The sequence below is a fragment of the Neophocaena asiaeorientalis genome, unplaced genomic scaffold (genome assembly GCF_003031525.2).
Source record: "Neophocaena asiaeorientalis asiaeorientalis breed wild unplaced genomic scaffold, Neophocaena_asiaeorientalis_V1.1 scaffold656, whole genome shotgun sequence".
NCBI lineage: Eukaryota > Metazoa > Chordata > Mammalia > Artiodactyla > Phocoenidae > Neophocaena > Neophocaena asiaeorientalis.
This window is the reverse complement of record NW_020172180.1, coordinates 852974-866962: the sequence shown is the minus strand read 5'-3', so window position 1 is coordinate 866962 and position 13989 is coordinate 852974. Positions and strand designations below refer to the sequence as shown.

Here is a 13989-nt window from a genome sequence, read left to right as displayed (position 1 = left end):
AAGAAGCAATAGAGAGAAGAAATAAACCATGGAGAATAGAGAGCAATATTTACCTTTAAAAATCTGAATAAAGGTAACAGAATTTGCAGGTTCAGCCCTAGCATAAACATTAAAATGTGAGGTTTTTCTCAAAAACAGCCATATAAAGTATTTGTATAAAGTAGATGATATATGTGCATAATTAGAAAATACCTCTTTAAATAAAGTTTAAATCACTCTCTCTAACTGCTTCTGTTAAACTTTCTGAATTATTTTTAGCAATGATAAGTGCCTGCAATATCATGCTGAAACTCTAGATTAATGATAAGTTTAATTTCAGCCGAAGCAGATGAATCCATCAACTTTCACTTGAGATAAGATTCTAAGTAACTTGACGGGCGGGTGAAGCAGTACTTTTTCTGAGTTTCCAAAAATGGTTTCTTTCTTTTATAGCGTGTGCAATATCAGTGCCTTTCAAAACCATTAACAAACACACACATTTTCACTGGCCTTTTCCTTTTCTATATAACAGGAATCAGAAGTAGACACTGACTAATTCTTTCTATTCTTTTTCTTCTCTTTTCTTCCTTTCTTTTTTTTTGGGGGGGGGTGACTTCAAATTTGAGTAATAATATTATTATACGTTTTTGACAGACTGAATGGTTTTGAAAGTCTTTGGAACTCTTCAATGTCTTACACTTTTCATCATCACGGTCAGGCCACACACAGTAACAAATAATACACATCTTTACACTAAAAGGGAACGTATTTTATAATCCTGGTAATTGTGTCCGTATTAGTATAACTGTGGGAGGAGTCTTGCAATAACTTTACATATGCACCCTATTGAATCCAGCTCAGCTTGATCTTTGCAGAAATGTACTTATTTCCTCTCCATCCCTTGAGTGCATGTTTTGTTCCTCCCAAAATGTATGATTTTGTTTACTTAAGTATTTTCATCTTCTTTGGCATCAGGAATCACTTAGATGAGATAGCTTCATTGTGGCGAGAGCGTGACCTTTCCAAAGGTACTCGTCTGTTATCTGTAAGACAAAGAGAAAAAGAACCAAAAACATGGTGAGCTTTAGATCCCAGCTGTTACGTGATGTCAGGTTGAGAGAGGTTTTCAAACAGTCCTGAAAAATTACTTCAAATGAATATATAAATAACAAGGAGCCAAGATCTGAGGCGTTCATGCTGCAGCTCCCAGGCTGAGTTCAAGAGTTTGAAATCAGCATTAAATGACTTTTCTTGGTAAGTGAAGTCAGAGTGATAAAAGAAATGGAAGAATTCGCTCAAGCACAGTCCCCTTGGAAATAGCAGGCGACAACAAAATTCCTTGGTAAAGATGTTAAGTTGAAAGGATCTATGTACAGTGCCTTTTGTTGGAAAGCACTTCAATTCACCATGAGTTTTCAATCTGTATGTTGGCTATCTCTAGAGCACACCAGTGTGGGCAGAGCAAAAAACAGTTATTTTTTACAATGATTGCAATACATGGCAATCAAATCAGCTACCAAGTCTTTGCCTGATTATGTGATGTAAACAAATTCAATACATTATATAGTCATTATGGGACTGAATAATGAATAGGTCCCATTCCCCTCACCCGTCACGGGAAAAATAATCAATCACTGTAGAGAGAACTGTTGGCACAAAGCTTGGAAAGCAAAGTTTAAAAGCATTGAAAGTTGCTGAAAATAGTTTTAGCTTTAATAGGAAAAAGGTTTACAGCTCTGCATTGTGATGATCACTACTGTGTTTGTTATTATCAATCACCTCTGTTTTATGCTCAGCTTAAGTGCAACTGATGTCGGTGAAAATCCCTTTCTGAAAAAAGCATAATGCACTTAGATTCTCTATTTAGAATGAGACTAGGTCCCTAGAAATAATGACAACTACCAGCACTTACACAAATGCTAACACTTTACACTCGTTAATTTGCTAATTCACACAACATCCCCGGGAGGTAAGCGCATTTCAGTCTATCCTATTATCTCTGCTTTAGTGATGAAGGTTACACAGCAAATCAATGGTATGACGACAGGGGCTTATAATGCAAAGTTAATGCCTAAATGTCAGGCCTGCTTTGTTCAGAGGTAGATGTTGGGGCCTCCCAGGCTCCTACTCATTTCCTCCCTAAGATCATACCCAAGGAGCACATTCTGCCTGTCCCATGGGGAGGATGGACTGTGAGAAATGTTGAGGTTTTGCCATGGGATCTTTCTCATCTGTGCTAGTGTTTCTTGAGTGATTCCGGGTAGTCTGTGGTCAGTACACAGAGCAAAAGCTAACTGGTCTCCATAACCTTGGCCTCGTTAACACCACAGAATGAGTGCACTGAACCAACCAGCCATAAGTTCCAAGTGCCTTATAATGCAATAATAATATCACTGAGCGGTGAGAAAGAAAGAGATATTTTCTCCATTCAGAGATATATCTGAGTGATAGATTATTTGGGCATCTTTTTAAAGATACCATTAAAAAATCCAATATTTAGTTCGTGATATGGATCACAATTCAGCTAAAAATGTAAAGATAACACTCCTAGATAAAGGGCTTATTACTTAGATGTCACTGGTTTGCAGATTGGTTTGGGACTTCTTAGAAGACATTTACAAATGAGATTATAATATGATGGCTACCATCGCATTGCTAGCATTTAAGTATTCAGTGTTAAAGCTATCAGATATGAGAATGGTGGTACCTTTCACAGAGGATTGTCCCAGCTCAGAAAAAAGGCTTGTGCCTTGGTGGTCCTACATACTAAGGTCAGCTGGCATCCACACTCACTCCAGGAATGCTATTGGTACCCCATACCACCACTCACTGCCCACTGGATTCAAGAGATGTACCACATACAAAAACCTAGCCTTGCAGCAGTAAATGAAGTGATGACAGGATTCACATCAACCTGTAACTTTCTTGGTAGCATCTGGTGTGAGAAAATAAACTTTCAAGTCAAAATGAACTGGGGAAAGGAGACTGAAGCTTTTGGAAGGCAGGATAAACACTGGTTGATGGCCCAAATCCAGCGCTTGACATACACAAAAGAGAATTATTCTATATTTCGTCCCTTCCTCTCTCCTTCTCTCCCTCTATCCCTCCCTTCCTTCTCTGTCTCTCTCTCTCTTAAAATTTTTTTGGTACCTAATTGGTACCTATGTATATGAGATAATTATAAGTAGAAGCAATCCTGAAAGGCCATCACCTGTATTTTTGAAATGTCAACCTCCAACATTGTTTATGAGAAAATGACACTAGAAACAATGGCAGCAGGGGACCTTCAAGATGGCAGAGGAGTAAGACGTGGAGATCACCTTCCTCCCCACAGATACATCAGAAATACACTACACGTGGAACAACTCCTACAGAACACCTACTGAATGCTGGCAGAAGACCTCAGACTTCCCCAAAGGCAAGAAACTCCCCGTGTACCTGGGTAGGCAAAAGAAAAAAAGAAAAAACAGAGACAAAAGAATAGGGACAGAACCTGCACCTCTGGGAGGGAGCTGTGAAGGAGGAAAAGTTTCCACACACTAGGAAGCCCCTTCACTGGCAGAGACAGGGAGTGGCGAAGGGGAAGCTTAGGAACCACGGAGGAGAGCGCAGCAACAGGGGTGCAGAGGGCAAAGCGGAGAGATTGCCACACAGAGGATCACTGCCAATGATCACTCACCAGCCTGAGAGGCTTGTCAGCTCACCCACCAGGGAGGGTGGGGGCTGGGAGCTGAGGCTCGGGCTTCGGAGGTCAGATCCCAGGGAGAGGACTGGGGTTGGATGAGTGAACACAGCCTGAAGGGGGCTAGCGCACCACAGCTAACTGGGAGGGAATCTGGGAAAAAGTCTGGAACTGCCTAAGAGGCAAGAAACCATTGTTTTGCGGTGCATGAAGAGGGGAGATCCGGAACACCACCTAAACGAGCTTCAAAGACAGGCGTGAGCTGTGGCTGCGCGGCTATCAGCGCGGACACCAGAGATGGGCATGAGACGCTAAGGCTGCTGCTGCTACCACCAAGAATCCTGTGTGCGAGCACAGCTCACTATCCACACACCCCCACCCCAGGAGCCTGTGCAGCCCGCCAATGTCAGGGTTCCGTGATCCAGGGACAACGTCCCTGGAAGAACACATGGCACACCTCAGGCTTTTGCAAAGTCACAGCAGCCTCTGTTGCTGCAGGCTGGTCCCGCATTCCAATTATGACTACCATACCCCTCCCTCTCCCTGGTCTGAATGAGCAAGAGCACCCTAATCAGCTGCTGCTTTAAACCCCTCCTGTCTGGGCAGGGAACAGATGCCTGAGGGTGACGTACACGCAGAGATGGTGCCAAAACCAAAGCTGAACCCCAGGAGCTATGCAAACAAAGAAGAGAAAGGGACATTTTTCCCGGCGGTCTCAGAGGCAGCAGATTAAATTCCCATAATCAACTTGATGTACTTGCATATGTGGAATACTTGAATAGACAATGAATTGTCCCAAAATAGAGGCGGTGGACTTCGGGAACAACTGTAGACTTGGGGTTTGCAGTCTGTAACTGATTTGTTTCTGATTTTTATGTTCATCTTAGTTTAGTTTTTAGTGCTTGTTATCATTGGTGGATTTGTTTATTGGTTTGGTTGCTCTCTTCTTTTTTTATTTTAATAATTAAAAGAATTTTTTTATTATTTTTAATTTTTCTTTCTTTTTCTTTCTTTTTTTTTCCTTTTTCTACTGAGCCGTGTGGCTGACAGGGTCTTGGTGCTCTGGCCTGGTGTCAGGCCTGAGCCTCTGAGGTGGGAGAGCTGAGTTCAGGACACTGGACACCAGAAACCTCCTGGCCTCCCATGATATCAATCAGCGAGAGCTCTCCTAGAGATCTCCGCCTCAACACTAAGACCCAGCTCTACCCAATGGCCAGCAAGCTCCAGCGCTGGATGCCCCATGCCAAACAACTAGCAAGACAGGAACACAAACACACCCATTAGCAGAGAGGCTACCTAAAATCATACTAAGCTCACAAACACCCCAAAACACACCATGGGATGTGGCCCTGCCCACCAGAAACACAAGATCCAGCCCCACCCACCAGAACACAGGCACCAGTCCCCTCCACCAGGAAGCCTACACAACCCACTGAACCAACCTCACCCATTAGGGGTAGACACCAAAAACAATGGGAACTACGAACCTGCAGCCTGCGCAAAGGAGACCCCAAACACAGTAAGATAAGCAAAATGAGAAGACAGAGAAACACACAGCAGATGACGGAGGACGGTGAAAACCTACTAGACCAAACAAATGAAGAGGAAATAGTCAGTCTACCTGAAAAAGAATTCATAGCAAGGGTAGTAAAGATGATCCAAAATCTTGGGAATAGAATGGAAAAAATAAAAGAAACGTTTAACAAAGACCTAGAAGAACTAAAGACCAAACAAACAATGATGAACAACACAATAAATGAAATTAAAAATTTTCTAGAAGGAATGAATAGCAGAATGACTGAGGCAGAAGAATGGATAAGTGACCTTGAAGATACAATAGTGGAAATACGACAGAGCAGAATAAAGAAAAAAGAATGAAAAGATTGAGGACGGGTCTGAGAGACCTCTGGGACAACATTAAACACACCAACATTCAACTTAAAGGGGTATTAGAAGAAGAGAGAAAAAGAAAGAGACAGAAAATATTTGAAGAGATTATAGTTGAAAACTTCCCTAACATGGGAAAGGAAATAATCAATCAAGCCCAGGAAGCACAGATAGTCCCATACAGGATAAATCCCAGTAGAAACAGGTCAAAACACATATTAAACTATCAAAAATTAAATACAAAGAAAAAAAAATTAAAAGCAGTAGAAGAGCAAGAAATAACATACAAGAGAATCCCTACAAGGTTAAGAGCTGACCTATCAGCTCAAACTCTGCAAGCCAGAAGGGAGTGGCAGGACATAGTTAAAGTGATGAAAGGGAAAAAATTACAACCAAGATTACTCTATTCAGCAAGGATCTCATTCAGGTTTTTCTTCTTCTTCTTCTTTTTTTTTGCGATATGCGGGCCTCTCACTGTTGTGGCCTCTCCCGTTGCGGAGCACAGGCTCCGGACGCGCAGGCTCAGCGGCCATGGCTCATGGGCCGAGCTGCTCTGCGGCACGTGGGATTGTCCTGGACTGGGGCATGAACCTGTGTCCCCTGCATCGGCAAGCAGACTCTCAACCACTGCGCCACCAGGGAAGCCCTGGTTTTGTTTTTTTGCAGTACACAGGCCTTTCACTGCTGTGGCCTCTCCCATTGCGGAGCACAGGCTCCGGACGTGCAGGCTCAGTGGCCATGGCTCATGGGCCTAGCCGCTCCGCGGCATGTGGGATCTTCCTGGACCAGGGCACGAATGCATGTCCCCTGCATTGACAGGCGGACTCTCAACCACGGTGCCACCAGGGAAGCCCTCATTCAGGTTTGATGGAGAAATTACAAACTTTATAGACAAGCAAAAGTTCAGAGAATTCAGCACCACCAAACCAGCTTTAAAACAAATGCTAAAGGAAATTTTCTAAGCAGAAAACACAAGAGGAGGAAAAGGCCTACAAAAACAAACCCAAAACAATTCAGACAATCGTAATAGGAACATACATATCGATAACTTACCTTAAACGTAAATGGATTAAATGCTCCAACCAAAAGACATAGACTGGCAGAATGGATACAAAAACAAGACCCGTTTATATGCTGCCTACAAGAGACCCACTTCAGACCTAGGGACACATACAGACTGAAAGTGAAGGGATGGAATAAGGTATTCCATGCAAATGGAAACCAAAAGAAAGCTGGAGTAGCAATTCTCATATCAGACAAAATAGACTTTAAAATAAAGACTATTACAAGAGACAAAGAAGGACACTACATAATGATCAAGGGATCGATCCAAGAAGAAGATATAACAAGTGTAAACATTTATGCACCAAACGCAGGAGCACCACAATACATAAGGCAAATGCTAACAGCCATAAAAGGGGAAATTGACAGTAACAAAATCACAGTAGGGGACTTTAACATCCCACTTTCACCAATGGACAGATCATCCAAAATGAAATAAATAAGGAAACACAAGCTTTAAATGCCACATTAAACAAGATGGACTGCATTGATATTTCTAGGGCATTCCATCCAAAAACAACAGAATACACTTTCTTCTCAGGTACTCATGGAACATTCTTCAGGACAGGTCATATCTTGGTTCACAGATCAAGCCTTGGTAAATTTAAGAAAATTGAAATCGTATCAAGTACCTTTTCTGACCACAATGCTATGAGACTAGATATCAATTACAGGAAAAGATCTGTAAAAAATACAAACACATGGAGGCTAAACAATACACTACTTAATAACCAAGACATCACTGAAGAAATCAAAGAGGAAATCAAAAAATACCTAGAGACAAATGCCAATGAAAACATGATGACTCAAAACCTATGGGATGCAGCAAAAGCAGTTCTAAAAGGGATGTTTATAACAACACAATCCTACCTCAAGAAACAAGAAACATCTCAAACAAGTAACCTAACCTTACACCTGAAGCAATTAGAGAAAGAAGAACAACAACAACAAAAAAAAACCCAACGTTAGCAGATGGAAAGAAATCATAAAGATCACATCAGAAATACATGAAAAAGAAATGAAAGAAACAAAGGCAAAAACCAATAAAACTAAAAGCTGGTTCTTTGAGAAGTAAACAAAATTGATAAACCATTAGCCAGACTCATCAAGAAGAAAAGGGAGAAGACTCAAATCAACAGAATTTGAAATGAAAAAGGAGAAGTAACAACTGACAGTGTAGAAATACAAAGGGTCATGAGAGATTACTACAAGCAACTATATGCCAATAAAATGGACAACCTGGAAGAAATCGATGAATTCTTAAAAAAGCACAACTTTCTGAGACTGAACCAGGAAGAAATAGAAAATATAAACAGACCAATCACAAGCACTGATGTCATTAAGAAGCTTCCAACAAACAAAAGCCCAGGATCAGATGGCTTCACAGGCGAATTCTATCAAACATTTAGAGAAGAGCTAACACCTATCCTTCTCAAACTCTTCCAAAATATAGCAGAGGGAGGAACACTCCCAAACTCATTCTACGAGGCCACCATCACCCTGACACCAAAACCAGACAAAGATGTCACAAAGAAAGAAAACTACAGGCCAACATTACTGATGAACATAGGTGCAAAAGTCCTCAACAAAATACAAGCCAACAGAATCCAACAGCACCTTAAAGGATCATACACCATGACAAGTGGGGTTTATCCCAGGAAGGAAAGAATTCTTCAGGATATGCAAATCAATCAATGTGATACACCATATTAACAAACTGAAGGATGAAAACCATATGATCATCTCAATAGATGCAGAGAAAGCTTTGACAATATTCAACACCCATTTATGAAACTCTCCAGAAAGTAGGCACAGAGGGAAACTTCCTCAACATAATAAAGCCCATATATGACAAACCCACAGCCAACATCATTCTCAATGGTGAAAAACTGAAACCATTTTCTCTAAGATCAGGAACAAGGCAAGGTTGCCCACTCTCACCACTAAAAGAAAATGAAATTGAGTTATTTGTAGTGAGGTGGATGGACCTAGATTCTGTCATACAGAATGAAGTAAGTCAGAAGCAAATACCGTATGCTAACACATATACATGAAATCTAAAAAAAAATCGTTCTCATGAACCTAGGGGCAGGACAGGATTAAAGATGCCGACGTAATACATCTGAAAGAGAAATCAAGGAAACACTCCCATTTAGCATTTCAACAAAAAGAATAAAATACCTCAGAATAAACCTACCTAGGGAGACAAAAGACCTGTATGCACAAAACTATAAGACACTGATGAAAGACATTAAAGACGATACAAATGGATGAAGAGATATACCATGTTCTTGTATTGGAAGATTCAACATTTTGAAAATATACTACCCAAAGCAATGTACAGATTCAATGCAATCCCTGTCAAACTACCACTGGCATTTTTCACAGATTAAAGAAGATATGGCACATATATACAATGGAATATTACTCAGCCATGAAAAGAAAATGAAATTGAGTTATTTGTAGTGAGGTGGATGGACCTAGATTCTGTCATACAGAATGAAGTAAGTCAGAAGCAAATACCGTATGCTAACACATATACATGAAATCTAAAAAAAAATCGTTCTCATGAACCTAGGGGCAGGACAGGATTAAAGATGCCGACGTAAAGAATGGACTTGAGGACACAGGGAGGGGTAAGGGTAAGCTGGGACGAAGTGAGAGAGTAGCACTGACACATATACACTACTAAATGTAAAATAGGTAGCTAGTGGGAAGCAGCTACATCGCACGGGGAGATTAGCTTGGTGCTTTGTGACCACCTAGAGGGGTGGGATAGGGAGGGTGTGGGGGGGGAGATGCAAGAGGGAGGGGATATGGGGATATATGTATACATATAGCTGATTCACTTTGTTATACAGCAGAAACTAACACAACATTGTAAAGCAATTATACTCCAATAAAGATGTTAAAAAGAAGAAAAAAGAAACAATGACAGCAAGACTGCTCTGGGTTTTTGTGATTTATTTACGATTCTCTGTAAGTATGTTAAAACTATTTTAGGTACAAAATATATTTATACTCTAGAGCTGTATGGATCAGGTAGAAGTGCAATTTGGACGATAATATGTTATATGTATATATAATATGGATATATATGAATATAAGTATTCATCTCTTCTCACAGTCTAATAGCTCACAATCTAATGATAGCAATTTTCATACTTAGATTCATGCCTTCTTTGAGGCAGAGATTGAGAATCACTGAATATTTAAAAATACAACTTCTATATTTATAGTATTAAATACTAATGGGTAAAAAATCAGTGGTCTGACCCTCATAAGGTCAGGACACATGGTTGGCATCAAATTTATGAGAAAAGAGCAAATGCTAGTTACTATTGCTGTCGGGGTGATGGAGTAATTTGGGTGATTGTGAGAGTGATTGCACTTCCTATTTGGAAACATAGGTGAAGGAGGCAGGTGCCCATGTGACATGTGATATGATTTGAGAGCTCCAGGAGCCCCAGATTGAACCAAATCTACTTTTCTACCCAGTCTTATTCTCCCAACACTACTGATACTAGAATAGTTTAGATGGAAAAAAAATAGGAGTCTCTCCTCCAAAAAGTCAATAGTTTAAAAAATATGTATTTACCTGAGGTGATGCAGAGGGCTTTGTTAATAAGTAGTGGCTTCCCTTTCCAATTTGCCTTGTTGTGTTTTTGGAAATGAAAGAGAGGAAGATGGGGGGAGGCATCAGGCTATGTGTGTATACTTGTTGGGGATATTGTGCAATGAGATACATGAAAATACATTTCATCAGAGGTTGAGGAAACATGATTTGTCATAATGTTCCTCTGTTTCCATTTTCTGAATGCATGAGGTAACACAGTGAATAAGAAAGGCTAGAGAGTCCAATGTATCCTCATGGTTTAAGAATTCACTAAGGGATTCTATTGTTTGTAAACACAAGGATTAATGCAACAGTAGAGCCTGAGATGTCCATCCCAAGAATCCACCATAGTTGGGCATACATACCCTATCAGATTCTTTTTGGTCACCAAAGGCTTGATGCCCTACGTGAAGGTGAAAAGATTCTGACATTACAGACAGTAACCTGGTCATAGTGTGAAATTGAAGAGGGGAATAGTTATATGAAAATGTGCAGTCCATGGAGGAGGGGTGACCAAACCTAAAACAATATGCCAATCTGTCACAAAAAGAGAATATAAATACATGGTCCAGCTTTGACATGATTCTGCACATTGTGAATATTAGGTTAACCAGCTCAAACCACTTTCAAGCCTTTCTCCACTGTCATAAGAGCAAGAAGCTTTATGCTTTTTCTGAGCATAAATTGATTTGGCATTCATCTCAAAACCTTCCCAATAGAGTCCTGAGTGAATAGATTAAACCTGTTATTGCATTGCTCTAAAATTCATTCATGTAATCATTTATTCAACAACTATGTACAAAGTACATCATCCATGAAATACCTGAATGTCACAAAATTTCAGATCATACCTAAATCTACACTGCTAATTTCCTTCCTACTGAAAACTTTGTCAAAGTGAGATAACTGAGGAATAAGCATATCATAGATAAAGCTTAAATAAAACATGGTGTGAGACAGACCAAAGGACTCAAGCCTGTGGAATGTAATCTGGGAACTTTTAATTACTCCTCTAATAAAGTGAGTGTATGCCAAAGGTATAGGGCTGTGTGCTGTATATTGCATGAGTAGGTCAAGTCGAGATTGAAAACATGTGATAAAAAGACCATGTCCATTATTCATTTCCCTCCAAGCTAGGCATCCATCTGTTGTCTATGGAAGAACTGTTTCCTTCCTGGTGCTTCATAGGCACATTAGATGTATCAACATTGACCTAACACAATGCAACTATACCCTCCCAATAGGGTAACATAAAATAACTGTGCCTGGCATATACTGCATATTGTGCTACAAAACATCCCGTTTTAATGATAATTAGTTGGCTAGAAAACAAAGGAAAAGAAAGCCTCTGCAATTTACTGTGAGCTTTCTTTTCTCCAAAGCTCTTCAAAAATGATGGTGTGGCAGATTGACCATCAATGGACAGGCATTGTTTCCAGCAAAAAGAGCAAACAGAGGATGGGGTTTGCGCAGCTCAGGCTAAGAAAACCAAGAAAACTTTAGGTTGCTTTGGGAAATGTCTATTGAGTAGCTATTTGCATGCCAAACACTGATGAAAGATAATTATTTTAGACTGTTATAGTGAAATCATATCATATGAACTTACATCTTTTTTCCCTTCTGTCCCATGATTCTGAAACAGTTTATTTTTTTTTCTGTGTTTTTGGGGATCCTGACTTGATACAGTTTCTCACTCACTAGAAACGACTGGAAGGAAAGTGGCAACAGAATTAGGCTTGGGCCTAACCTTTTGGTGGAGGACAGCCAGTTTGTTGACTAGATTCGTTCTCTTCACTTACCAGAATACTAGATTCGTTCTCTTCACTTACCAGAATAATGTCTTCTTTAAAAAAAAAAAGTTGAGCTCGAACTATATGTTCAAATTGGTGTTCTACTTTTTCATTTACCATTTTACTGTAGAAATTTTCCATTTCATTAAACTTCTGAAACATGATATTGAAAACATGATTTTTAATGGCCACATACTCTTCTTTTTATATAAACATGTCACAATTTGGTTAACCATTTCTCTACTGTTGGACATGTAGGTTGCTTCCAAGTTTTTGCTATTATACTAAGCCTTGCAATGAATATCCTTATAGTTTGTATCTTATTATATACATCATGTGTAAAAGTGGCATTGTTAAGTATGCAAAATTAAGTCCAAATTGTATTCCAGAATACTTGTATTAATTTAAATCCAATTGGCAGTAAGTAAATGAATTTGTCTGTCTTATTGTTGGGTATTAATTTTTTTTAAATGTGCTAATATGAAAAGTGACTAATGGCATCTGATTCTTTTGGCCCTTCTTCAAATCTTAGTAAAGTGGAAATTTTCATATGTTATTATCCATTTATATTTCTTCCTTTAAATGCTGGTCATATCTCTTGCCCAATAAATTGATCAATCTTTTACACTGTGATCCATTCCTTTATTGTTAACCTTAGGAAGTCTTTCTCTAGCCAGAGACATTTGATAAACATTCAACTATATTTCTTCTTATTATTATTTTTTAAAATTTTATTTATTTATTTATTTAATGTTGGCTGTGTTGGGTCTTCATTGCTGCGCATGTGGGCTTTTTCTAGTTGTGGTGAGCAGGGGTTACCCTTTGTTGTGGTGCACGGGCTTCTCATTGAGGTGGCTTCTCTTTGCTACGGAGCACGGGCTCTAGGTGTGCAGGCTTCAGTAGTTGTGGCTTGCAGGCTCTAGAGCGCAGGCTCAGTAGTTGTGGCACATGGGCTTAGTTGCTCCATGGCATGTGGGATCCTCCAGGACCAGGACTCGAACCTGTGTCCCCTGCATTGGCAGGCAGATTCTTAACCACTGCACCACCAGGGAAGTCCCGATATCTCTTCTCCTTTAAGGTTTGATTTTTTCTAACACTTATTTAAATGATCTAGAATTTATTTTGTTGTACAATGTCAGGTAAGTTTCTACGTTGCTTGCTTGCTTGCTTTTTTCCTTGCAAAGAGGAAATGGGTTGTTCCAGCATCATCTGTTGAATAATCATGAATTTCTACATTGATTCATGATATTTCTTTTTTTGTTTTTGTTTTTTTAAGATTTGTGTGTGTGTTTTAATACAATTTATTTATTTAATTTATTTATTTTTGGCTGTGTTGAGTCTTTGTTGCTGCATGTGGGCTTTCTCTAGTTGTGGCGAGTGGGGGGCTACGCCTCATTGTGGTGCATGGGCTTCTCATTGCGGTGGCTTCTCTTGTTGCGGAGCATAGGCTCTAGGCGCATGGGCTCAGTAGTTGTGGCACACGGGCTTAGTTGCTCCGCGGCATGTGGGATCTTCCCAGACCAGGGCTTGAACCTGTGTTGCCTGCGTTGGCAGGCGGATTCTTAACCACTGCGCTACCAGGGAAGCCCCATGATATTTCTTTTTTATATATTAAATTATCTATACTAGGGTACATTTCTGTTCCATTGACTTAAGTATTTTTCCAACTATTTTTGTGCCAACTATTTTTGTGACTTCTGATTTCATTATTTGTCTCATAATATGTTTTAATACCTAGTGGAGATAATCCTCTATAATTTATATTTTCATTTCAAACATGTATTTTTAGGGCACATTTTAGAACTCTACATCATGCTATAATCACAAAAACAACTTGAAAACAATACAGTTTGACAAACAAACCCAATAGGTACTAACTAGGCTATCCTAGTAAGGCTAGGCAGATGTCTATTTCCTGAGCGCCAATGAGTCAAGTGACTCTAAAGTCCCTAACGATGTTTTTAAGAGTTCTC

At 39.7% G+C, this 13989-nt stretch overlaps 1 protein-coding gene across 2 annotated transcripts in view; it reads right to left on the bottom strand.

Moving 5' to 3' along the window:
- Window positions 1-547: 547 nt before the first annotated feature.
- The window catches only part of DIAPH2 (diaphanous related formin 2), an 863347-nt gene continuing 849905 nt past the window's right edge, over window positions 548-13989 (bottom strand). For both annotated transcript variants that reach the window (XM_024761235.1, XM_024761244.1), the window contains one exon: window positions 548-1022. In XM_024761235.1, the coding sequence (XP_024617003.1) occupies window positions 958-1022 (65 nt within the window). In that variant the 3' untranslated portion in view covers window positions 548-957. The remainder of the gene's footprint in view (window positions 1023-13989) is intronic.